The following is a 26,282-nucleotide window of genomic DNA, read 5'->3' on the forward strand; positions in this document are numbered from 1 at the left end:
TCAGAATAAACAGAATCCACCTGTATCTCTCACCAGAGACATGAGTACTGTATTGAGTTGGTTTTCATGGTTGGTGTTTTATAGGTATTCTTTGAACCAACCTTCAAATTCAGGACAATATTAAATCTAAATTCATGAATCATCAGGTTCATGAGATGTGTAGATTTTGGCTGATATTATTTCGTAACCATTAAGTTCTGAAATGATCAAAATTGACTGAATAGGAGAAGCTTTGCCTCTTACCTGGGTAATTATTGTCATTTAGAAGGAAATCAACCAGGCTGGTGATCTTCCAGCCCCATCTCCACGCTTCACTGTGGGTGTCTGTTTTAAAATTTGAATGGCAAGTGCTTTGGGGAAACATTACCTAATTAGCCCTGGGTGAGAAATTCTCTTCTGTGGTGTCCTTTTGATAATATACTTAATTGACAACTGAGGTTACCGAGATCTGAATTTTATCTGAGATCAAAACTAAGCAAAGAGCAGGAGAGAGTGCTTTCGGAGGGCTTACCATCTCTGCACATGAAAAGTGTGCAAAATTAGGATTCAGAAAGAAGTGTAACTGTTATTTCAGAAGGTAGATTAATATAGTACTAAGTACCAGTGTGCTCAGCATGAATCTTGAATACACACTCCTAGAGTCCCTGATTTTTATCCTGTGATACACACTCTATCTTTAAGTGAAAAATGGAGACTAGTTTAAAAATTTGAAACCTGGGATGATAAAAGAAAGACTTAGAAGAATGAGTACATGCTTCTTTACATTCATTTTCCCTGTCTATATTTCCCGTCTTCCAAGAACACCAAGGGAGGCAATACTGTGTAGCTAGATTGAGTAACTTAGATGTATTTTTTCTTGTTGGAATCTGATTTAAAGATTCCCCACCCTCTCCCCTGGGAAAATAGTTGGGGTTGGTTGCAAAAGAGTATCATATTTACTTCTTTGTTTGTTTAAAAATTGAGTTTTTAGTACATATCCCTCCTACTTCCAGCAAGGATTCTTTTTTTTTTTTTTTTTTTTTGTAAAGAAAGTAGGATTTATTGGTGGGCATGAGTAAGGAGGGGACAGCAACAAGGCTTTCATTAGTGCAGGGCCCACTGTTTGTCCAGAGGGCCACGATTAGGGATGTATTTGGCCCCATAACCATCCGGGATAAGCCGCTTTTCTGCCACCATGTTTTCAAATTCGTCGGAGTTAAACTTAGTAAATCCCCACTTCTTGGATATGTGGATCTTCTGGCGGCCAGGGAACTTGAACTTGGCCCTGTGGAGGGCCTCAGTCACATGCTCCTTTTTCTGTAGCTTGGTGCAAATGGACATTATGACTTGGCCAATGTGGACCCTAGCCACTGTGCTCTGGGGCTTTCCAAAGGCACCACGGCCTATCAGCTCCAGCACAGGACAACATCTTGTCGATGCGGATGACAGTGGAAGAGGTGGAGCTGCACTCGGATGTGAAAACCATCTTTGCCACAGCTTTTCACCACGTATTTGTTGGCACAAATACAGGGAGCCTCCAGGGCTTCAGAGGAGCGCTGCTCATACCCATCCGACACACCATGCGGCCACAGAGTGGGAACTCATCCACCTTTGACCTCTTCTGCCCCAGGTCAAAGATGCGGATCTTAGCATCAGGGACACCTCGGCAGAAGCGAGATTTTGGGTACGGCTTGCTCTTACAATACCGGTAACAGCGAGCGGGGCGGCGTCCCACGGTGACACCATGATCTTTAGTGGTGCGCCGAAGGGAAAGAGGCGCTCCCACGCCTGCTCATGCCTTATATAGGCAGTCTGTCTTCACGCGTAGGAACCATGGAGTCTGGGCGAGGGCGGGTAGACGCCCTCAGGTCGAATTTTACCTGAGATCAAAACTAAGCAAAGGGCAGTGGACTGACGAGAGTCCTTTTGGAGGGCTTGTCTCTCTGCACACATGAAGAGTGTGCAGAATTAAGTCCACTCTTGCAGAAGCAGTAGTCTGTAGATGCAGATGGCCCTTCCCCTGGTCAGCTGGGCTTCCCCCACGTGAAGTCTGCAGCCTCCAATATGCTCTTCAAAGCATTATGCCATTCTGAAAGTCAGGCTGGATGCTGGGTGGAATGTGTCGCAGAAACGGAAGAACAACTCCCCATTGCTAGAGCTGCCATCACTATTTCCACTGGGCTTAGCAGTGACACGTTTGGTTAACCATTTTGTTAGCCTCCGGTTAACCACGCATGCTTTGAAAACCTTACAGAAGTGGGGAGATGTCTATATATAATGTTATTCATATAAAAAACAACCCCACAAGATACAGTTCTTTCCTTAGCTGCCACACCAAATCCAGACTCTCTATAACTGGCATTTGGTGAAAGGAAGAAATCACTTGATAAACACCCTTTGGTGATTAATTTATCTGTAAACTAGGGTGGAGTGGAAAATTCTCTAAAAAAGGGAATTGAGCTTGTCTGAGTTTGGAGTCCTTTGACTCAATCTTGTATCCACTTCTCTTTTACAGTGATTCTGCCTTATCATTGTATACGAATAAATACAAATATCAGAGCCCTTGGGTAGATAGAGCATGTTTTCCACCTCCAGTTGAGCTGACTTCCTTTCCTCCTCTATATCTTTTTCCCTTCCCTCTGGCCTTTTGCCTCTTTCTTCCTTTTTGCCTTTTCCACGTGCTTTTTATATTACCTACCATCTTCTTCTAACTAGGCAAACTGTCAGGCTGCACCACAAAGAACAACGTCAGGTTCAAATCCCTTGTCTACACGGGCTCTCGAGCAGGTGACTTAACATTTATTTCTTCAGAGGAATTTCCTACATCTTCAGATCATGGGGGATGATCTTCATCACCTACTTCGAAGGTTTAATATCTGCAAAGAACTTTGCTCGCTCTAGAAGGAAGGCACTGATTTAGGACAAGCTACTACATTATTGTCAGTCCCTGGTGAGTAGTTGCTTAGGAGAAATTTGGAGTCAGAAAAGAAATTGCTTAAGCTGGAAGAGAAGACAGTTCATGAAAATGATATCTTAAGCTTGTTAGAAGATAAATTCTTAGGCCATTTTCAATGAATAAATCAAACAGAAAGCTTTCTGTTTGGCGTTTTTAGAACGGTACTCAGTTGTGACAATATGATTTAAAGAGGTGGTTCCACATTCCCCACTCCACCACCCCCATTACTTAGGTTGTAGGCAGTGAAACAGTAGAGTTAGGTCTCTGGTTTATTGAATTGTACACCATGGAGACAATAGAAATGAAGAGGTAAAAAGATAGCTTAGCAAGAGACTGTAATTTCACTCTTAAAAATGTGCCAAATAGTTAATGTATTCTGCTAGTCATACCTCCTGAAACAAGAAAAGCTCTCCAATTAGAAAACAGTACAGAAAACTTATTCTTCAACAGCTAGATATTAATGGAATTTTTAAAATGCGTGTGAGAATCAACATGATTTGGATACACATCAGCTCAGAAAAAAAAGTTGTTCCTCATTTTTTGGCTGGAAATGCTCTGGACTATCATCTTCTTGGGCCTAATTCAAAAGTTCTCCTTAAGCATAACTTTTTATAAACACACAAACAACCAGACTCTTCATAAATTATAAATGGCTTCTCTTGGAAATGCCTTAAATGTAGATATGCATTATAAAAAAATTTTTTTTTTTGCCTTAAATGTAAACATCAACCAAAAAAACCCCCATCTTTTGTGTTCTGTTTTAGTTTCCCCATGCACAGCTTTATTCTTGCTGCTGTGTTTTGCCTAAAAACCCAAAGATTGTGCGTGATAGAAGCTTTTATTAATGATGGTGCTCCTTCATCCCAAGTCTCTCCCAGGTTTCTCCTGGTCCTTCCTGCTCAGTGAGAACAGGCCATTGACAAATGGCATTACTGATTCTCCATGTGCTCAGAGCCCAGGGGCTATTGGTGGATGTGCTGTCTGTGTTGTCTGAGAGCTGCTGAGTTGAGCACCATACAGTCCAGACCACTCACAGGCAGACTGGGAACTCTTTTTTAGGAGGATCGTAGAGCCATCAGAGCAAGTTGATTTGGCTATTGGTCCAGTGGCTTTGGACCACGAACACTTACAAAGCACCCCCCAAAAAACTTAAGCAGCACTTAATGATCAGAGTTTGTTACACACTCTTTCTCTTCCCCACCCCCATCCCCAGTCTTCTCCCATATCTTTGTTGACATGCTTGGGGGAACTCAAGCAGGGATCAGATCAGAGGCAAAGGAGAGTGTGGAGAACAGAATGTACCATACCATTTTACCAAGAAGAAAAACAGAACTGGTCATACGCCACATGTTAGTGAGGTGTGGATATCGATACCAAGGGGCAGGACAACTTATACTTCCATACAATCTACTACCCATAGTTTAAGAGAAACACATGGAGACTCTTTACCTATAATAACCTTGAGGCCCCCTTGGCCAGACAACACATGTCTCCACAAGGAACGGCACACATCTTGCCATTCCCCAGCAAGTGGAATAAAGCTAGAACACGACAATATGGAACCGCCGTCTTGGAGAAGCCTCGCCAACACCAGGCAGAGGTGTGTCCGGGAAGGTCCTTTTAGTCAGACATTCAGATGCAGAAGTTCGAGCATCTGAGTTACTGAGAGGTGTCCTCTGGGGATGGAGTGGGGGTGGGAGGGCAGTGCCCAGTGAACACAGCTGCTCGAAGAAGGGTGTGGGTAAGGATCTGATGGAGGACTGGTGATGGGGTGCCTGGCTGCTCCACCCGAGCAGCGCACTGCCAAGTCGTGGACCTCCCGCCTCCGACACTGCTGTGCAGTGGCTCTTCGTGATGGTCATCAAGCACACACCCAAGGACTGCTGTGCATTAAAAGGGGAGCAATTGGTATAGTTAATGTTGCCCGCTGTCCATCTTTCTTGGGATGATGGGAAGTGTAGCAGTGAGGAGAAATCCTATCCATCACTATTCATTGCATCACTTTTTTGCCCAGTAATGAGGTCACCCCACTCAGGAAGGGCCCTGGGATGCACATATGGTATCAAGTTTGCTGTGGGAACTTGAATCTGAATTTCATGACTTCTGTGCAGTTAAAACCCCAAACTTAGTGTTGCATTAACATGGATTTTCCATAGTGAGTTATAAATGCAAAGTTCTATGTTTCATATGTCTTTTTCTAACATATGTTACTGCCTGTGTTTCTGATTAAAAGCTCGTCCAAAATAAAATAACAAAGGATGACTTTTTTTCCAATAGAACTTTCTTCTATGAAAGCTAGAAATAAGCCCTTACCTAAAATTACCCAGGCTTGCAGGTGCTGGGTTTTGGGGGGTGTGGAGTGTTCACTAGCAAGACAAAGGGCATTATTCTCCCTGCAACCACCACCAGAAGGCATTCTTTCTGTGGAGAAAATTGTAGGCCAACGTTTTAAAGACATTCCATGGCTAGGCACCACTCCTGGAGACTTGCAGGCAGCAGGCAGGCAGGAGGGCAATCATCAAATATTTATTCTAAGGCCACTGTGTATTCAGCACCTTTAAAATTGCCAGGGAAACCAGCCAGGAGCATGTAATACCTGCTAGGGCCAAGTTAGTACCCAAGGTCATTCCGTAGTGCTTAAGGAGCTCAGTAATCTGAAGGGAGCAGGGAACCCTAAAACTGTAAGATGGCAGTATCTCACCTGGGTATGGGGATATTGACAGAATAGGAAAATAAAATCCAAGAAAAGGCTCATTAACTAAAGCCGATACTTAACAGTTGCACCACCCCCATCTTTTCCTTTTACATCCCCCTTAACAGACACCCAGCTCCCATTCCCTACACACAACACACATACACACACACACACACACACACACACACACACACACACACACAAGCATCCACTACTACTACCATTCACCATCATCATCACCTCTGCCCAGAAACTGAACCCAACTGGATGGATCAAGTCATCAGTTTGTTTTTTTTTTAAATAATGAACACATTTAAAAAATAACAAGGCAAATGTGCTAAGCTGTGCAAATACAAGGATATTCATCACAGTGTCCTTAGAGAAGGAAAATGGTAGCAGCATGTATGGAACATCAACTGAGAATTGGGATACTCCCCTAGAGAAAATCCAGCGTCTATTAGGCATGACATGAGATTTTGTGGGGGCCAGGGATATGGGGACACGGGCTTGTATGGCACGCATCCTGGCCTGTGCAGAGGTGAGCAGGACTCTCACCCTCTAGCATTAAGTTCTCTAATCTAGTTTTGTTGATGCAGCTGAAAAGTCACATTAGTTGTTTTTTTTTTAAATTATATTTATTTTATTTATTTATTATTTTTGGCTGCGTTGGGTCTTCATTGCTGCATTTCTCTAGTTGCGGCAAGTGGGGGCTACTCTTTGTTGCAGTGTGAGGGCTTCTCATTGCAGTGGCCTCTCCCGTTGCAGAGCATGGGCTCTAGGCGTGCAGGCTTCAGTAGTTGTGGCTCACGGGCTCTAGAGCGCAGGCTCAGTAGTTGTGGCGCACGGGCTCAGTTGCTCCGTGGCATGTGGGATCCTCCCGGACCAGGGCTTGAACCCGCGTCCCCTGCATCGGCAGGTGGACTCCCAACCACTGCGCCACCGGGGAAGCCCCACATTAGTTGTTTTGACATGTGCGTCACATAGGGGTGCTCTACAAAGTCGTACGAAATCCCTGCATCCTCTGTTACATATGTAACCGCCAAGCTGCGTCTCCCCTGAGCTTCCAGTGTACAGTACTGGTGTTTTGGGGGGTTTGTTTTTGTTAACCAAGCATAAGATGTTACACTGATCCCCGTTAAATTTCTCATATTGGATTCCTTGATGCTCGTCTGCCAAGATCTTTTTGGATACTGGCTCATCGTCCAGTGTATTTAACACTCTCTACTAGCTTTGTATCATGCACAGTTGATGGATGTGGCTTGTGCATTTTCTCTTTAGTTCTAAGCCAGCTGGGAGATGATAGAATTGTAGAAAAAAGAGGGTGCCAGTGTCTGGCAGAGGAGTCAAATTCCCTGAGACATACCGAAAACCTGGCTTGGACCTTATCCATTCTAGGGCAAGGTATCTTTTTGGCTTTTATTGTTCACAATACAGTGTTTCACTTAAGGTGACATCATAGTGAATGTCAGTCATTCTCAGATGAAGTCGAGAGTTTCTATTAGCCCTATTAAAAGATAAGAGATTCTTATATTGCTTAAGTGCTTTATTTTTAAAATAATTTTTAATTGACAAAATTCATATAACATAAAATTAGCCATTATAAATTGTACCTTTCAGTGGCATTTGGTACATTCAAAACGTTGTGCAGGGCTTCCCTGGTGGCGCAGTGGTTGGGAGTCCGCCTGCCGATGCAGGGTGCACGGGTTCGTGCCCCAGTCCGGGAGGATCCCGCATGCCGCGGGGCGGCTGGGCCCGTGACCCATGGCCGCTGAGCCTGCGCGTCTGGAGCCTGTGCTCCGCAATGGGAGAGGCCACAACAGTGAGAGGCCCGCGTACCGGAAAAAAAAAAAAAAAAAAAAATGCACAGCCTCTTAAAATGCTCACCAGCCTGCTGAATTATAAATGACAGCCCCTGAGTCAAAGAGATGCAGGGAAGCAGTATCTGAAATAGAACAATTCTATAAATGTGTGTTCATTAATTTCTTCACTTAAGAATAAATTGAAGGCTCACTCTTGCAGAACAGTAATTACTATACGATTTAGACATTAATATAAAAAGGGTGGCAGGGAAATTGCTTAAGATTTGTCTCTGGGGTTTGTTTGGCATTTTAACCACCGAAGTTTAACATGTCACCTAGCGCTTAGGTCTGCTTTACCTCACTTTAGAAGTTATACCCGCAAATGGACAATGAGAGCGTGAAATCAAACACTGAATTCTTTTCCTTGCTTACTTTAGAATTGCCGAAGTTCCGCTTTTCTGAGGTACCATCCTTATTTGTGAGATTTCCTTGCATCATTTTCCGGTGGACTAGAGTATTGATGTATAATACAATTCCTTTGTGTTTTTTTAATAATTACATCATTTCTAATATCTTCACAGTTAATACTTTTTAATGACAACATGACAAAGAGTATGAATAGTTTTCCTCCCAGACCCTATAGGATCCTCCCCTTTCCCTGGTAATCTCTTCTGCCAACCTGGTAGCCTTTTTTGAAATTTTACTACCAAACCAAAATCTAAAGCAGAAGAATACTTAAACTGTGAAACCATCAGAGCTGAGTTACATTATACAAGTTTTGAAAGGAGCATACTTTATTCCAAGTGATTAAGCCGGGTGTGATTTTGATTAATTTTCTTAACAATGATTCTGAAATAAATGTGGATTTTAAGATCCACTCTGCTATCAGAGTTATATGATCATTCTCAACAGACATCCTGAAGCCAAGATGTGAATCTGGGCATTAAAGCTACTTCTGCCTTGGCTAAGGAAGTTCATAGTTTGTGTAACTATCCCGTGGCACCCTCTCATCCCTACCTCTTTCCAACTTTGGGAAGCATTTTGGGATCCAACTGGCGACACAGTGTCATAAAATTCCGTGGATAAATATCAGTTATTTTTCGTGAATTCAGAGACTTAATTTCAGAAATCCTTGATACCTAGAGCAAGTCAGTAATCATCGATGTTGCAAGCACTCCTCCAGTGAAGGCTTCTGGAGGTGTCACACCATTGACCATGTGGACCATTCAGGAGCCTGTGTTACCACCTCCGCTGATCAACTGTGTTGGGAAGGAGAAAGAAAGAGGAAATTACCTTTACAGAAATACATTGGGATGGCCACTGATGGCGATTGTTTCATGTTCAAAAGGAAATACGAAGATGGATTTTATCTTATTTTCATATAGATAGTCTCTCACTTGTGGTCAATCAGCAACACTACATTTTGATGTTATCACGTTCTTTTCTGGAACAAAACCCAAGAGCCGTTTTTAATTAAAACCTGTCTAGAAAGAATGCTTCAACCATGCCTACCCCCCATCCAGCTGAATTTCAAATATTTGTTTAATTCGGTTTGGCTTTCAGAGTCTGTAAAGCATAAGCAATCGGCCGAGCTGAAAATGGAGAAGAAATGTTTTTACAGTTCCACAAATGTTTCTAATGGGCAAGAGTGAGTTGTTAATGGGAGATAAATTGCCTGGGGTGGGTGTGGGTGGGTGTGTCGTGCGAGTGTGCTCACGCAGGCCACATGCGTGCACCCACGTGGAGGTAATGACGTTTGCGTGTACCTGGGCCTCTCAGGACATGCTGTGATGCAAAACTGTGCTAAGCTGGAGAGTAAAGAGGTGCTGGGACGGGGCCACCATGGCAGCGGTCGTGCATGGTATGGGATGAGGTAGATAGCTGGTTTCTTACCAGAACTCAGATCCTGGGCAGCAGGCCCATCCTCCCATTGGGAACAGTGAACAAGGAGCTGATAAAATACACAGACCGAATGAAAATGACCCCTATTGACTGAAACCAGCTGTGTCAGGCTTCTCGCTGTCTCTCCTGATTTGCTCTCTCAAATAAATGGATGTGGTAGAGGATGAGAGAAAGTAAACAGAATCATTTTTTCTTTCTTGCAGTCGCACCTCAGTAACAGCCCTGGTTTTTGTAGCTGAAAAATATGTTTATTTGCTCATTAATTTCCCTCTCTCTCCCTTGCCTTTTCTTGGCATTGGGTAGAATGTTATTTAAAATAAGACACAGTTCGGCTTCAAAAAGAAAAATCATTCTGCAAAATACAGCTTGGACTCATTTGCTGGTCGTTTATCATCCCTAAGAGAGTGGGGTACAAATATCTTTATTTGGTATGTTTCAATGATTCATAGGGCGATGACTCTTGTTGGCACTGGGATACAGGGAAGCAGCGGTCTCTTTAGGACTTTTAGAAGTGCCCCAAACTGTTTAGAAATGACATGGAGAATATTAAATGTGGCATATGCACAGCAGCTTGATAATCATTTGTCTTCACCGCCTTCCTTTCAAAGATGAGGTAGGCTGGTGCTTTGGGGGTGGACTCAACCCACAGGCCTGAGATTCTCTAAGGGGTGCTTAAAAGTCTTCATTTCCACACTCGGGTGTGTGTGTTTTCTTTCCAGTACTTCAAAAAGGCTTTGGTTTTATGTGTCTCCCATTTCCTTCGGGTAGTGGGCAAATAATAATGTGCCTAACATTAGTGCCCAATAAATATTTGTTGAACGAACAGTTAAATGGAATGTTATAAGGCTTATTAGTATTATTGCCTTGGCATGAAACCTGCAAGAATAGACTTGAGGCAATCAAGTAATTTCCCTTAACAGTGCAAGCTAATTATTTGAGAGATGAAGATCTGGTGCATAGTATTTATTTGTCAGGCTCCATTTGCTCCTAATTGAAGGTGGAAAAGTTGTTTGTAGCATTGAAGGGATAACATAGTGACCCACTGCTAAACAGCTTTTCAATTTTCCACGCTACTCTTTCAGGGAAAATGTATCAAGATGAAGTTAATGCGCATTCCTTTTGTTTATTTGTGTTTTCTTTTTTGCTGTTATCATTTTTTTTAGATTTTTAAAATTTATTTATTTTTGGCTGCGTGGTGTCTTAGTTGCAGCACGTGGGATCTTCGTTGAGGCATGCCTTTTGTTGCGGCGTGTGGGCTCCTCGTTGCGGTGCGTGGGCTTCTTTCTAGCTGTGGCGTGCGGGTTTTCTCTTCTCTAGTTGTGGCGCTCAGGCTCCAGAGCACGTGGGCTCTGCAGTTTGCAGCTCGCGGGCTCTAGTTGAGGCACGCAAGCTCAGTAGTTGTGGCATGCGGGCTTAGTTGCCCCGCCACACGTGGGATACCAGTTCGCCGGCTAGGGATCGAACCTGCATCCCCTGCATTGTAAGGCAGATTCTTTACCACTGGACCACCAGAGAAGTCCCTTCTGTTATCATTTTTAGAGGGCAGGCAGGGTGTGGAGCAGGGATCTCTTTTGACAGTAATTTTATAATCCACCTACCTGCCTGTATGACTTCTGAAGTCATTCTGCTAATATTGGTTGTCTGATAAAATTGTCCTTTCGTATGAATGCCACCTGCAGTGATCCAAGATGAAAATGCTACATTCGCATCCTAAACCTCAGAAACTTTCATTTCTTCATTCATTCCAGAAATATGAATTCAGTGCCCAATATGTGCCAGGCTCCGTGCTAAAGCTTTGAATTTAATACTGAGCAAAAGCCAACATGGTTCCTGCTGTCGTGAAGCTTATAATCTGGGATGGTTGGTGGGTATTAACTGAATGATCATACTAAAAATCGTAACTACAAACTGAATTTTATAAAGAGGAATATGGTTCTACTGGGTCCATGTAACAACAGGAATTGATTCAGACCAGGAGACCAGGGAGAAGTTTACTAAGGAGGATCCTGCGGCTGAGAGCTCTAGAATGTCTGAGGAAAAGGAAAGATCATCCCAGGCAAGAAGATGATCAAATGCAAAGCGTTGGTGGGAAGGCCAGGCCACACTCCTCAGTGCCTATGCATATACTATTTTAAGGTCTTGACCTTCATCCTCTGAACATTGGAAAGACCTAGAACGGTAATATATCTGAAGGTTCGGAAGTAGGGCTAGGGAGAACAGATACCTGGACCTTATCAGATCTGTGTTTGGGGGGGAAATATAAGGACCCATTCTTCATAAATGTAACGAGAGGTGATCGTGCTAAGCTCTGGATGGTCCTTTGCTGCAGTTGAGCTGCCTGGAAATTCTCACCACGCACCCTTGCCTCTGCCAAGTTTTGGAACGAGTGTATCTGGGTCTCCACTTGTGTGCTGGACTGTGCAGCAATGGCATCTTGTCATTTTTTTCTGGGTCCTGCTCTTCTTTCTGCCTTTCCTTTTAATGATGGGGAGGTGGTATAACACAGTTTATTCCTGGCAAAGTGTGCATGGCAAGCCTTTCAGCCCCTTCTCTGCTGGCGTAGAGAACAGGCTGTGGAGGTAACTCACCTCCACCCCTCTCCAGCGGCGAGAGCTTGGGCACGTGGCTTAGTCTCTCTTTGTGCCTTGCAGGGTTGTTCTGAGGATTAGGTGAGTTAATACTTGTAAAACACAGAACGAGGAGTGGCACATCGTGAGTGCTCAGTTGATGCCAGCAGTTATTATTAGCTATTTTTACTGATATGGCAAGGTGTCAAAGATGTGTATTGTTGAAGTGAAAAAAAAGCAAGATACGAAACGATATATCATAAAAAGGGCTTGCACAAACGTATTCTGATAAACGTTAAGGATATGTCTGCGGATACTTGGTGGTTATATCTGAGGAATGGGGCTTAGAAGGAAGAAGGTAGGCAGGTAGTTTTTACTTTCTCACCACATATTCTTTTTTGTTTGTTTGTTTCGTTTTTTGCGGTACGTGGCCCTCTCACCGCTGTGGCCTCTCCCGTTGTGGAGCACAGGCTCCGGACGCGCGGGCTCAGCGGCCATGGCCCACGGGCCCAGCCGCTCCGCGGCATGTGGTATCTTCCCGGACCGGGGCACGAACTCGTGTCCCCCGCATCGGCAGGCGGACCCTCAACCACTGCGCCACCAGGGAAGCCCCACCACATATTCTTGTAGTAGTTTTTTTTTTTTTTTTTTACTATGCAGCTGTATATTTTTATAATAATGAAATTATAAAGAATAGTCTAGAAAATCCATCAATAGTATTTGCTATGTCAATTAAAAAATAATGATCTCAATATATTTTTTCATAATTTTCTTCACTTTTAAGTTTGGAGATGTCACTTAGAAACTTTTCTTGGAGTAAAGAAATGTGTATCTGAAGTCCAGCAATTCATCCAATGTTCACTTCTTTTGTTTATGTTCTATTCAAATAAGAGTTTTTTTAAACCACGTGCTATCCCATTGTTATAAAATTATTCTACTTGTTCTTCCGTCTCTACATATGCACAGAGAGAGCTGTCTGGAATACTGTTCACCCACCAAACAAACTGCATTTGGTTCATTGGTTGCTGACTTCATTGTACTTTTAAGAGTTGCTTAAATTTTTTATAATGAGCATTTTTATAAAAACACTGAAATCGGGGCTTCCCTGGTGGCGCAGTGGTTGAGAGTCCGCCTGCTGATGCAGGGGACACGGGTTCGTGCCCCAGTCCGGGAAGATTCCACATGACGCGGGCCCGTGAGCCATGGCCGCTGAGCCTGCGTGTCCGGAGCCTGTGCTCCGCAATGGGAGACGACACAACAGTGAGAGGCCCGCGTACCGCAAAACAAAACAAAACAAAACACTGAAATCATTTCTAAAAATTGGAGATGAGGAGTATCTGTTCACTTTTCTGTTTAGTAATAAACACAATATGAAACATCTAATCATTCCCAGGGATTCAGGAAGCTTAACTTTTTCAGGATGATCCTGGTGCAGGTCAGTAGCTTCTGTGTGGTACATGTTGCTCATGAAAGAGGAGGCAAGTGGACTCAGTGGTTACTGCATCAGGACACAGGAAATGTATTCAGTGATTATCGGATATTAACATATAGTCTGTCAAACTGCCCCCCCACCTTTTTTTAACAAGTGGAGGCTGTTTACATTTGACTAAAGATTTTGACGAATTGAATTGGTACTTATCAATAGTTTAGTCTGACCAGCTGAGAATCATTAATATTGTACAGGGCTGGCACATGGTTGCTTCATCATCATTTAAATACAACTCTTCCATTTCGCAGTGATTACACGCCACCATCATCAATCAGATAAGAATGCAAATCAGGAGAGAGCTTTGAGTCCCCTAGTAAATATTTTATGAAGCCAATGTAAGCTTGCCAACTAGAATATCATCCCTGCAGAAGATACATTTCCAAGGGGTAACTGCATTATACAGTACTTAGTACATTGTGCCCCTCAGGATATGATGATAATTGTCTATGTACAAGAAAAAACAATTTTGAAGAAACTGCGACCAAGTTGATTGCCAACTGATTTTTTTTTAACATCTTTATTGGAGTATAATTGATTTACAATGGTGTGTTAGTTTCTGCTTTATAACAAAGTGAATCAGCTGTACATATACATATATCCCCATATCTCATCCCTCTTGCATCTCGTTCCCTCCCACCCTCCCTATCCCACCCCTCTAGATGGTCACAAAGCACTGAGCTGATCTCCCTGTGCTATGCGGCTGCTTCCCACTAGCTATCTATTTTATGTTTGGTAGTGTATATAAGTCCATTACCCTCTCTCACTTTGTCCCAGCTTACCCTTCCCCCTCCCTGTGTCCTCAGGTCCATTCTCTACATCTGCGTATTTATTCCTGTCTTGCCCTTAGGTTCTTCACCACCTTTTTTTTTTTTTAGATTCCTTATATATGTGTTAGCATATGGTATTTGTTTTTCTCTTTCTGACTTGCTTCACTCTGTATGACAGACTCTAAGTCCATCCACCTCACTACAAATAACTCAATTTCATTTATTTTTATGGCTCAGTAATATTCCATTGTATATATGTGCCACATCTTCTTCATCCATTCATCTGTCGATAGACACTTAGGTTTCTTCCATGTCCTGCCTATTGTAAATAGAGGGGGCAATGAACAGTGTGGTACATGACTCTTTTTAAATGATGGTTTACTCAGGGTTTATGCCCAGTAGCGGGATTGCTGGGTCGTATGGTAGTTCTGTTTTTACTTTTTTAAAGGAACCTCCATACTGTTCTCCATAGTGGCTGTATCAATTTACATTCCCACCAGCGGTGCAAGAGGGTTCCCTTTTCTCCACACCCTCTCCAGCATTTATCATCTGTAGACTTTTTTTGGCGGTACGCGGACCTCTTACTGCTGTGGCCTCTCCCGTTGCAGAGCACAGGCTCCGGACGCACAGGCTCAGCAGCCATGGCTCACGGGCCCAGCTGCTCCGTGGCATGTGGGATCTTCCCAGACCGGGGCACGAACCCGTGTCTCCTGCATTGGCAGGTGGACTCTCAACCACTGCGCCACCAGGGAAGCCCCTGTTTGTAGACTTTTTGATGATGGCCATTCTGACTGGTGTGAGGTGATACCTCATTGTAGTTTTGATTTACATTTCTCTAATGATTAGTGATGTTGAGCATCCTTTCATGTGTTTGTTGGCAATCTGTATATCTTCTTTGGAGAAATGCCTATTTAGGTCTTCTGCCCATTTTTGGATTGGGTTTTTTTTTTTGATATTGAGCTGCATGAGCTGCTTGTATATTTTGGAGATTAATCCTTTGTCAGTTGCTTCGTTTGCAAATATTTTCTCCCATTCTGAGTGTTGTCTTTTCATTTTATGGTTTACGGTTTCCTTTGCTGTGCAAAAGCTTTTAAGTTTCATTAGGTCCCATTTGTTTATTTTTGCTTTTAGTTCCATTTCTCTAGGAGGTTGATCAAGAAGGATCTTTCTGTGATTTATGTCATAGAGTGTTCTGCCTGTCTTTTCCTCTAAGAGTTTTATAGTGTCTGGCCTTATATTTAGGTCTTTAATCCATTTTGAGTTTATTTTTGTGTATGGTGTTAGGGAGTGAGTGTTCTACTTTCATCATTTTACATGTGGCTGTCCAGTTTTCCCAGCACCACTTATTGAAGAGGCTGTCTTTTCTCCATTGTATATTCTTGCCTCCTTTATCAAAGATAAGGTGACCATATGTGCGTGGGTTTATCTCTGGGCTTTCTATCCTGTTCCACTGATCTATATTTCTGTTTTTGTGCCAGTACCATACTCTCTTGATTACTATAGCTTTGTAGTATAGTCTGAAGTCCGGGAGCCTGATTCCTCCAACTCCGTTTTTCTTTCTCAAGATTGCTTTGGCTATTTGGGGCCTTTTGTGTTTCCATACAAATTGTGCAATTTTTTGCTCTAGTTCTGTGAAAAATGCCTTTGGTAGTTTGATAGGGATTGCATTGAATCTGTAGATTGCTTTGGGTAGTACAGTCATTTTCACAGTGTTGATTCTTCCATCCAAGAACATGGTATATCTCTCCATCTTTTTTTATCTCTTTAATTTCTTTTATCAGTGTCTTACAATTTTCTGCATACAGGTCTTTTGTCTCCTTAGGTAGGCTTATTCCTAGGTATTTATTCTTTTTATTGCAGTGGTAAATGGGAGATTTCCTTAATTTCTCTTTCAGATTTTTCATCATTAGTGTATAGGAATGCAAGAGATTTCTGTGCATTAATTTTGTATCCTGCTACATTACCAAATTCATTGATTAGCTCTAGTAGTTTTTTGATGGCATCTTTAGGATTCTCTAGGTATAGTATCATGTCATCTGCAAACAGTGACAGTTTTACTTCTTTTCTGATTTGGATTCTTTTTATTTTTTTCTTCTCTGATTGCTGTGGCTAAAAGTTCCAAAACTATGTTGAATAAGAGTGGTGAGAGTGGGCAACCTTGTCCTATTCCTGATCTTAGTGGAAATGATTTCAGTTTTTCACCATTGAGAACGATGTTGGCTGTGGGTTTGTCATATATAGCCTTTATTATGTTGAGGTAAGTTCCCTCTATGCCTACTTTCTGGAGAGTTTCTATCATAAATGGGTGTTGAATTTTGTCAAAAGCTTTTTCTGCATCTATTGAGATGATCATATGTTTTTTTCTCCTTCAATTTGTTACTATGGTCTATCACATTGATTGATTTGCATATATTGAAGAATCCTTGCATTCCTGGGATAAACCCCACTTGATCATGGTGTATGATCCTTTTAATGTGCTACTGGATTCTGTTTGCTAGTATTTTGTTGAGGATTTTTGCATCTATGTTCATCAGTGATATTGGCCTGCAGTTTTCTTTCTTTGTGACATCTTTGTCTGGTTTTGGTATCAGGGTGATGGTGGCCTTGTAGAATGAGTTTGGGAGTGTTCCTCCCTCTGCTATATTTTGTAAGAGTTTGAGAAGGATAGGTGTTAGCTCTTCTTTAAATGTCTGATAGAATTCACCTGTGAAGCCATCTGGTCCTGGGCTTTTGTTTGTTGGAAGATTTTTAATCACAGTTTCAATTTCAGTGCTTGTGATTGGTCTGTTTATATTTTCTATTTCTTCCTGGTTCAGTCTCAGAAGGTTGTGCTTTTCTAAGAATTTGCCCATTTCTTCCATGTTGTCCATTTAATTGGCATATAGTTGCTTGTAGTAATCTCTCATGATCCTTTGTATTTCTGTAGGGTCACTTGTTACTTCTCCTTTTTCATTTCTAATTCTATAGATTTGAGTCTTCTCCCTTTTTTTCTTGATGAGTCTGGCTAATGGTTTATAAATTTTATCTTCTCAAAGAACCAGCTTTTAGTTTCATTGATCTTTGCTATCATTTCCCCCATTTCTTTTTCATTTATTTCTGATCTGATCTTTATGATTTCTTTCCTTCTGATAACTTTGGGGGTTTTTTGTTCTTTCTCTAATTGCTTTAGGTATAAGTTTAGGTCGTTTGTTTGAGATGTTTCTTGTTTCTTGAGGTAGGATTGTATTGGTATAAACTTCCCTCTTAGAACTGCTTTTGCTGCATCCCACAGGTTTTGGGTTGTCGTATTTTCATTACCATTTGTTTCTGGTATTTTTAAATTTCCTCTTTGATTTCATCAGTGATCTCTTGGTTACTTAGTAGTGTATTGTTTAGCCTCCATGTGTTTGTATTTTTTACAGTTTTTTTCCTGTAATTGATATCTAGTCTTATAGCATTGAGGTTGGAAAAGATACTTGATACAATTTCAATTTTCTTAAATTTACCAAGGCTTGATTTGTGACCCAAGATATGATCTATCCTGGAGAATGTTCCATGAGCACTTGAGAAGAAAGTGTATTCTGTTGTTTTTGTATGGAATGCCCTATAAATATCAAGTCCATCTTGTTTAATGTATCATTTAAAGCTTGTGTTTCCTTATTTATTTTCATTTTGGTTGGTATGTCCATTGGTGAAAGTAGGGTGTTAAAGTCCCCCACTATTATTGTGTTACTGTCGATTTCCCTTTTTATGGCTGTTAGCATTTGCCTTCTGTATTGAGGTGCTCCTATGTTGGGTGCATAAATATTTACAATTGTTATATCTTCTTGGATTGATCCCTTGATCATTATGTAGTGTCCTTCTTTGTCTCTTGTAACAGTCTTTATTTTAAAGTCTATTTTGTCTGATATGAGAATTGCTACTCCAGCTTTCTTTTGATTTCCATTTGCATGGAATATCTTCTTCCATCCCCTCACTTTCAGTCTGTATGTATCCCTAGGTCTGAAGTGGGTCTCTTGTACACAGCATATATATGGGTCTTGTTTTTGTATCCATTCAGCCAGTCTGTGTCTTTTGGTTGGAGCATTTAATCCATTTACATTTAAGGTAATTATTGATCTGTATGTTCCTATTACCATTTTCTTAATTATTTTGGGTTTGTTATTGTAGGTCTTTTCCTTCTCTTTTGTTTTCTGCCTAGAGAAGTTCCTTTAACATTTGTTGTAGAGCTGGTTTGGTGGGCTGAATTCTCTTAGATTTTGCTTCTTTGTAAAGGTTTTAATTTCTCCATCGAATCTGAATGAGACCCTTGCTGGGTAGAGTAATCTTGGTTGTAGGTTTTTCCCTTTCATCCCTTTAAGTATGTCCTGCCACTCCCTTCTGGCTTGCAGAGTTTCTGCTGAAAAATAAGTTAATAAGCTGTTAACCTCATGGGGATTCCCTTGTATGTTATTTGTTGCTTTTCCCTTGCTGCTTGTAATATTTTTTCTTTGTATTTAATTTTTGACAGTTTCATTACTATGTGTCTTGGCATGTTTCTCCTTGGATTTATCCTGTATGGCACTCTCTGTGCTTCCTGGACTTGACTATTTCCTTTCCCATATTAGAGAAGTTTTCAACTATAATCTCTTCAAATATTTTCTCAGTCCCTTTCTTTTTCTCTTCTTCTTCTGGGACCCCTATAATTCAAATGTTGGTGCATTTAATGTTGTCCCAGAGGTCTCTGAGACTGTCCTCAGTTCTTTTCATCCTTTTTTCTTTATTCTGCTCTGAGGCAGTTATTTCCACTATTTTATCTTCCAGGTCACTTATCCATTCTTCTGCCTCAGTTATTCTGCTATTGATTCCTTCTAGAAGTTTTTAAATTTCATTTATTGTGTTGTTCATCATTGTTTGTTTGCTCTTTAGTTCTTCTAGGTCCTTGTTAAACATTTCTTGTATTTTCTCCATTCCATTTCCAAGATTTTGGATCATCTTTACTCTCATTACTCTGAATTCTTTTTCACGTAGACTGATTATTTCCTCTTCACTTGTTTGTTCTGGTGGGTTTTTACCTTACTCCTTCATCTTCTGTGTATTTCTCTATCTTCTCATTTTGCTTAACTTATTGTGTTTGGGGTCTCCTTTTCACAGGCTGCAGGTTCGTAGTTCCCGTTGTTTTTGGTGTCTGCCCCCAGTGAGTAAGGCTGCTTCAGTGTGTTGTGTAGGCATCCTGTTGGTGGGGACTGGTGCCTGTGTTCTGGTGGATGAGGCGGGATCTTGTCTTTCTGGTGGGCAGGACCATGTCCGGTGGTGTGTTTTGGGGTGTCTGTGAACTTATTATGATTTTAGGCAGCCTCTCTGCTAATGGGTGGGGTTGTGTTCCTGTCTTGCTAGTTGTTTGGCATGGGGTGTCCAGCACTGGAGCTTGTTGGTCATTGAGTGGAGGTGGGTCTTAGTGTTGAGACAGAGATCTCTACGAGAGCTCTCGTCGATTGATATTACGAGGGGCTGGGAGGTCTCTGGTGGACCAATGTCCTGTACTCAGCTCTCCCACCTCAGAGGCTCAGGCCTGACATCTGGCCAGAGCACCAAGACCCTGTCAGCCACACGGCTCAGAAGAAAAGGGAAAAAAGAAAGAAAGAAAAATAAAGTTATTAAAATAAAAAATAAATTATTAAAATTTAAAAATAAAGTAATTAAAAGAAAAGAAGAGAGCAACCAAACCAATAAACAAATCCACCAATGATAACAAGCACTAAAAACTATCCTAAAAAAAAAAAAAGCGGACAGACAGAGCCCTAGGACAAATGGTAAAAGCAAAGCTCTACAGACAAAATCACACAAAGAAGCATACGCATACACACTCACAAAAAGAGAAAAAGGGGGAAATATATATATATATATATATATATATATAGGAAGAGAGCAACCAAATCAACAAACAAATCTACCAGTGACAATAAGCTCTACATACTAAACTAAGATAAACATACAACCAGAAACAAATTAGACGCAGACAGCAAACCCCACGTCTACAGTTGCTCCCGAAGTCCACCGCCTCAGTTTTGGGATGATTCATTGTCTATTCAGATATTCCAGAGATGCAGGGTACATCAAGTTGATGGTGGAGATTTAATCTGCTGCTCCCGAGGCTGCGGGGAGAGATTTCCCTTTCTCTTCTTTGTTTGCACAGCTCCTGGGGTTCAGGTTTGGATTTGGCCCCGCCTTTGCGTGTAGGTCACCCTCTGGCATCTGTTCTTTTGGGAGGTCTGAGATCTTCTGCCAGCGTTCAGTAGGTGTTCTGTAGGAGCTGTTCCACATGTAGATGTATTTTTGATGTATTTGTGGGGAGGAAGGTGATCTCCACGTCTTACTCCTCTGCCATCCTGAAGGTCCTCCCTGCCAACTGATTCTTTAAATCTGGCCCAGACTCTTTTATTTATTTATTTATGGCTGTGTTGGGTCTTCGTTGCTGTGCGTGGCCTTTTCTTTAGTTGTGGTGAGTGGCGGCTACTCTTTGCTGCAGTGTGCGGGCTTCTCATTGCGTTGGCTTCTTGTTGCGGAGCACAGGCTCTAGGCGTGTGGGCTTCAGTAGTTGCAGCACGTGGGCTCAGTAGTTGTGGCTCGCAGGCTCTAGAGTGCAGGCTCAGTAGTTGTGGCGCACGGGCTTAGTTGCTCCGTGGCATGTGGGATCTTCCCAGATCAGGGCTCGAACCCGTGTCCCCCGCATTGGCAGGAGGATTCTTAACCACTGCGCCACCAGGGAATCCCGGCCCAGACTCTTTAAATCTGGCCCACTGCCTAATTTTGCACAGCACAGGAGCTAAAAATGGTTTTTATATTTTAAAATGATGGAAAAATATCAAAAGTAGAATAGCATTTCGTGTCATGTGAACGTTATATGAAATTCAGATATCCTGTCCCTGTCCAATGTAAGTAAAGATGTATTGGAACACAGCATAGTCATTTGTTTACATACTGTATACAGCTGTTTTTGTGCTAAAAGGGCTGAGTTGAGTAGTTGTGAGAGACCTTAAGGCATGCAATGAGGAAAACATTTACTATCTGACTTTTTATAGAAAAGCTTGCTGAGCCCTGCTTAGAGATCAGATTCAGGGAGAAGTTATTTGTGTGCATGTCTGTTTGCTTATTGATGGACGATGCTTTCGTGTTGGACGTACCTGGCCTGTGATGTGGTCATCAAAGAAGCTGTAGGAGTGCAGTGGTCCATATTCTTCTACTTTCCTCATTTCCTTCCCAAAGTCAGAAGAACATTATTATGTGAGAAAATTAGATTATTAAAGGGACTGTGAGAAGTATCATGGTAACAAATGGGAAGATCTACATATTGACTCAAGAAGTTATGGATTTCTTACCTAATTTGAAGACTTACATTAGTTCTGTTCCTATATTCCAAAATTTGAAGTGATTTCCTCTTTGGGTCTGAGAAATCTTTTGAAAGGCAAAAATCTTTTATTCTTATGACTCATCATAAAACACAGTGTCATATCGGATGGGCCCTTTGTTCAGTGGCATTATCACATTGAATGGTTCCATTGGGTTTATACTTGCATTTGGCTGTCAGTAGGATATGATTAACAACTGGATAGTAGGAAATACCTTTTAGCAGAATATCTATGGTATCCTGCTCATTTCCCATGACAGTTGAATTAATTAACATTCATGGCTGACATTGATTCTTCTACCTGCCATAATATATATGAAAATTTGAAATTAATATAAAAGTCATACTGCTACCAGTAAAAAAATGTTAACAGTAGTATATATTATAAAATATTATAAAATTGAAAATATGAGTCATTTTGATTCAAAATCCCTATTGTGTACACGACTGACCTCAGCTGTCCCCTCTTGTTTTGTTCTGTTTCAGAGGTTGAAGGCTGCGTTGACTCACCACCCTGCTGCCATGTCAAATGGGAATATGAACACCATGGGACACATGATGGAAATGATGGGGTCCCGTCAGGACCAGACGCCACACCATCACATGCACTCACACCCACATCAGCACCAGACACTGCCAGCCCATCACCCCTACCCGCACCAGCACCAGCACCCAGCACACCATCCTCATCCTCAGCCCCATCACCAGCAGAACCACCCACATCATCACTCCCACTCCCACCTTCACGCACACCCGGCACATCACCAGACCTCGCCACACCCACCCCTGCACTCCGGCAACCAAGCACAGGTACACCTTTTTCATCATCTCTTTCTCCCTTCTCGTTAACAGTACAAGCTCAAATATGGGGCTCATTGGCAGCAACCTTGTTTGACAAGCCCAGGTGTTCTATCTGACACTCTGGGGGGCTCTGTTCATTTCCTGAGAGGTAATGGTTACCCATAAGACCCTACCAGATCATAGTTTCTATAACTAATAAGGTAAATATCAGGTTTAGTTTCTAGGGGCAAACGTAAGCTTCAAGTTCTCCAAAATCTGTTTTGCAGTGTGTTATGATGTTAACCCTAAAAAAGTAACACAATGGAGGATTAAGAATTTAAGCTTTAAAGAAAGATGTGAAAAAAGGATGAGAAAAATAAGTTAATTCTAACCATGGTTCTATCTGCAGTACTTTATAACATCATAGAGACTCAATTTTGTCACCTGCAAAATGGAAGTTAAATACAATGGGCAATCTTCTGAATAACAGTAAGTGTTAAAAATATAAAGGGTAACAATTTCAGGCAGACAAAGAGGCCCGGTAATGGATGTCAGGGTGTAAGGTGTTGTGTAAATGGTAAAGAGAGGTGACTCATTCCACCCAGTGAGAAATGTGTTGGAGGGAGAAGGCAGAGAGCCAGGCTCTGTAGATGATCAGTTCAAGGGGAAGGCCAAATCCCAGTGGTGGAAAGTCACCAGGAGTGGCTAGAAAGAAAGCCAGCATTTAGACACAACTGGAAGAGGGTCGGGGGATCTGGCAGACGTTACGTCACCCAGCCCAAGAAGAGCGGCGGGTCCATGTACCCGAGTGAGTTTTAGTAAGTGGATGAAGGGCATGTATAGGAGCATGGCTAGTCCTAGACATTTTGGACCTTTAAGTGGGATGACCTTTGTCAGTTCCCTCCACCCATTCAAACTGCCAGGTTCCAACCAGCTGGGTCAGAATGGTGTCAGAAGCTTGGACTCACACTTATTCACTGTCTCCTCCATTGTCTGCCTCTGTACCTCTCACCGGGCAGCTTTTAGAGACTTGCATCAACCCCTCCAACACACACCAAACCTGGACAGCCATCCACAAAATGTGTTATCCATAAGCAACTCTCCATTCAATAGATAAGCTTACTTATTAGCTAAGCTTACTTTTGCAAAGTTCTTAGAGGTATTCTATATAGAAAATAAGAGTGTAGGCTTTGGAGTGAGAAAACTTTCATTCTTTTCCCACCTTACTTGTTGTATGATTGTGGTCAGTAGATGAAACCTCTCTAAGCCTCAGTTTTCCCATCTGTAAAATGGGGTGATAATAGACCAAGCTCATAGACCCTCAGGAGTATTAAATAAGAGAATGTTTTGCCCTTGGCAAAGTTTTCAATACATGAGAGCCATGATTAATTCCAAACCGAATAATGTGATAGAAGCTTAGCAAGTAGTTTAGCAATAAAATGCTATCCAAAGCACCTTTTTAGTCATGTGCCATAGTAGGACATATATTTAGAAGGGAAAAAGAGGACTATAATAGATCAACTATAAATTATAATAAGGTCAAAGATAGGCAGATAGATTCACATGTATACTTATATTTTTTAAAAATGGATAGCATCAAGTTTTGGTTGCATTTGTGAGCGAGTTACTTCACAGACAAGCTTAACAGTTCATTAAATATAAAAGCCATTCATTAGCTAATTACGAATTAGCCAATTGCCCTCCATCTCAAGTCAGTAAGTGGCCAATTTTATATGCAATCAGTTAATTGGCTGCACAAAGTTGCTTTTTTATCCTATGCTACTAAAAGGAAAGAGTCCAGGTTGGTCTTGTTGAAATTTGAACAAGATCATTTAGACCGTATTCAAAATGCCACTGTTAACTGTATTAACTTGGTTGATATTGAGATTCTTGTCATGTGGCCTAATTGTATGATTGTCAGAACAATAGAAGTTTATTAAGGTCATCGAACTCTGAGATTCTAAGATGGCTTGGAATAAATTCTGTCATTTTGAAATTACAGTTAATTATTTTTGATCAAAATTTTCAGAGCATCTGTGTCAACATAATGCCATTCTATTTATTTTACTGAAGTATAGTTGGTTTATAATATTGTGTTAGTTTCAGGTGTACAGCAAAGTGATTTGGTTATGCATATATATGTATATATCTATATTCTTTTTTATTCTTTTCCATTATAGTTTATTACAAGAACTATGAATATAGTTCCCTGCGCTATACAGTAAATCCTTCTTGTTTATCTATTGTATGTATGGTAGTGTGCCTCTGTTAATCCCATACTTCCAATTTATCCCTCCCACCCCACCCCTACAGAATGCTATTTTAAAAAGATAATGATAGGTAACAATAATTATCGTTTTTGATAATTTTGTTTAAAGCACAAATTCTGGTCTTAGGGTTGCATTTTCAATTTCTCCTGGCTTCTTGCGATTCTTTTGCATATAAGAATGTGACTTCAGAGTCCTGGTATCACTCCTTGGCCACCAGGAATTTCTCTTAACCAAACCACACCTTGACCCTGAACCTGGACTGCACCTGAAACCACCATGTAACTTACCCCTTTGGGTAAAGGCAGAGGAGAAGCATCAGGGGGTAAAGGCTTGTTAACATTAGCATGGTAGAATACAGTATTGAAAGAGAGGTCCCTGCACCAGAGATTAAAACCCAGTTTTACCTACTTGAGAGTCTTGTCTAGGGCTGGCAGTGAGAGATCACTAATTCATACAAAGAAATGAATGAATGTATTTCATTCATTTTTTTGCCTGTTAATCCCATACTCCCAATTTATCCCTCCCACCCCACCCCGACAGAATGCAAAAATAGCCAGGTTAGCACCTTCTTTCCTAGTGCTTTGCTTTGCGGTGGTTAGCTCAGAAGTTACTGCACCTGAAATGACTAGTGCTAAACGTTTGCCAATAACAAGGAATACACCTTCATCAGCCGCTCTGGTGAGTAAGATCTTAGACAGTTTATTTTGTTATTCCTCTGTGATTCGGAGGAAAGGAATTGCCAATAAACAGTTTTAGAGAATGTCTTTGCTTTAAACAAAATTACTGAGATGCAATCTAACCTCAGTCCTGAGACTGATTCTTTTTCAGTTAGTCATGGAGGGTTTGATAGAGTTTAGGATTAAAATATATCATCATCAGTCAGCTGATGTCAACCAGGAGCCATTATTAGTGCAATTACAGTCGTTCTGATTGATTTCAATCATAGGGTTGGAATGTGGTAGAAAAGGTGGCTGGGTTTCATTTTTAAAACTTTTTGCCTGTTATTTCTGCAGGTTAAATGCCTCTTGTAAAACAACTTTATAGGTATTACAGCCATAAGCCTGAGTGACTGAGCAATGAGAGGGAGGAGAAAAAAAACACCACCACCCTTTATTGAGAATGAAGAAAAGGGAAGGAGTGAAGTGCATTAGGGAAGCATTAGGTGTCCAGACTCATCAACAATCAGTCATAGAAATTTCACTAGGTGCTGAGTGTCTGCTGTATGAAGGGAAATAAAGCCATATGTGTGGGAGTCCCTAAAACCTTAGATGTTGTTGCGCCCCATGCAGACCTTACAAGGAATCTATAAGCATAGTAAAACTTTTTAGTAAAGTGCTTTGCCACTCCTAGGATTTCCTTATAACGTAAGTATATACAACCACCCCTCCCTGTCAACAGACACGGTGTATTAACAGGGCTCAGTGCTGCATCACGATGGACTTTCGAAGGCCCCGCTTCCCCATCACCTAGAAATTCACCCACTCACCATCTCCTGTAACTCCTTCAGCCTTGGTCAAGCTCTGAGGAGGAGACAGGCCCATTTGCAGTTTGCAGGTCCAGCTAGGCATTTGCAGTAAGAACTGTGAAATTGTGACAAAAGGATTTCAGCTGCTTTCCAGGCTTCACGGGGTTCTTTTGATAGGAGTCACAATGGCAGTGCTGTCTCAGAGGTGTGTTCTTAGGAACATGGTTTTGACACCATTAGTATGAAA

The 26,282-nt window shown here is 41.6% G+C and overlaps 1 protein-coding gene and 1 pseudogene across 3 annotated transcripts in view; one reads left to right on the forward strand and one right to left on the reverse strand.

Moving 5' to 3' along the window:
* The window catches only part of CREB5 (cAMP responsive element binding protein 5), a gene marked incomplete at its 3' end in the record, with an annotated part of 332,872 nt that overhangs the window by 296,326 nt on the left and 10,264 nt on the right, over window positions 1-26,282 (forward strand). For both annotated transcript variants that reach the window (XM_082846274.1, XM_082846273.1), the window contains one exon: window positions 22,007-22,330. In XM_082846274.1, coding sequence (XP_082702400.1) covers window positions 22,007-22,330 — 324 coding nt within the window. The remainder of the gene's footprint in view (window positions 1-22,006; window positions 22,331-26,282) is intronic.
* On the reverse strand, window positions 1,084-7,927 carry LOC309966263 (large ribosomal subunit protein uL16-like; annotated as a pseudogene). Its single transcript has 3 exons — window positions 7,862-7,927; window positions 5,532-5,589; window positions 1,084-1,767 (listed from the first exon to the last, which is right to left on the reverse strand). The product of its transcript is annotated as a large ribosomal subunit protein uL16-like (transcript).

This window comes from Leucopleurus acutus (assembly GCF_964270905.1).
Source record: "Leucopleurus acutus genome assembly, chromosome: 9".
NCBI lineage: Eukaryota > Metazoa > Chordata > Mammalia > Artiodactyla > Delphinidae > Leucopleurus > Leucopleurus acutus.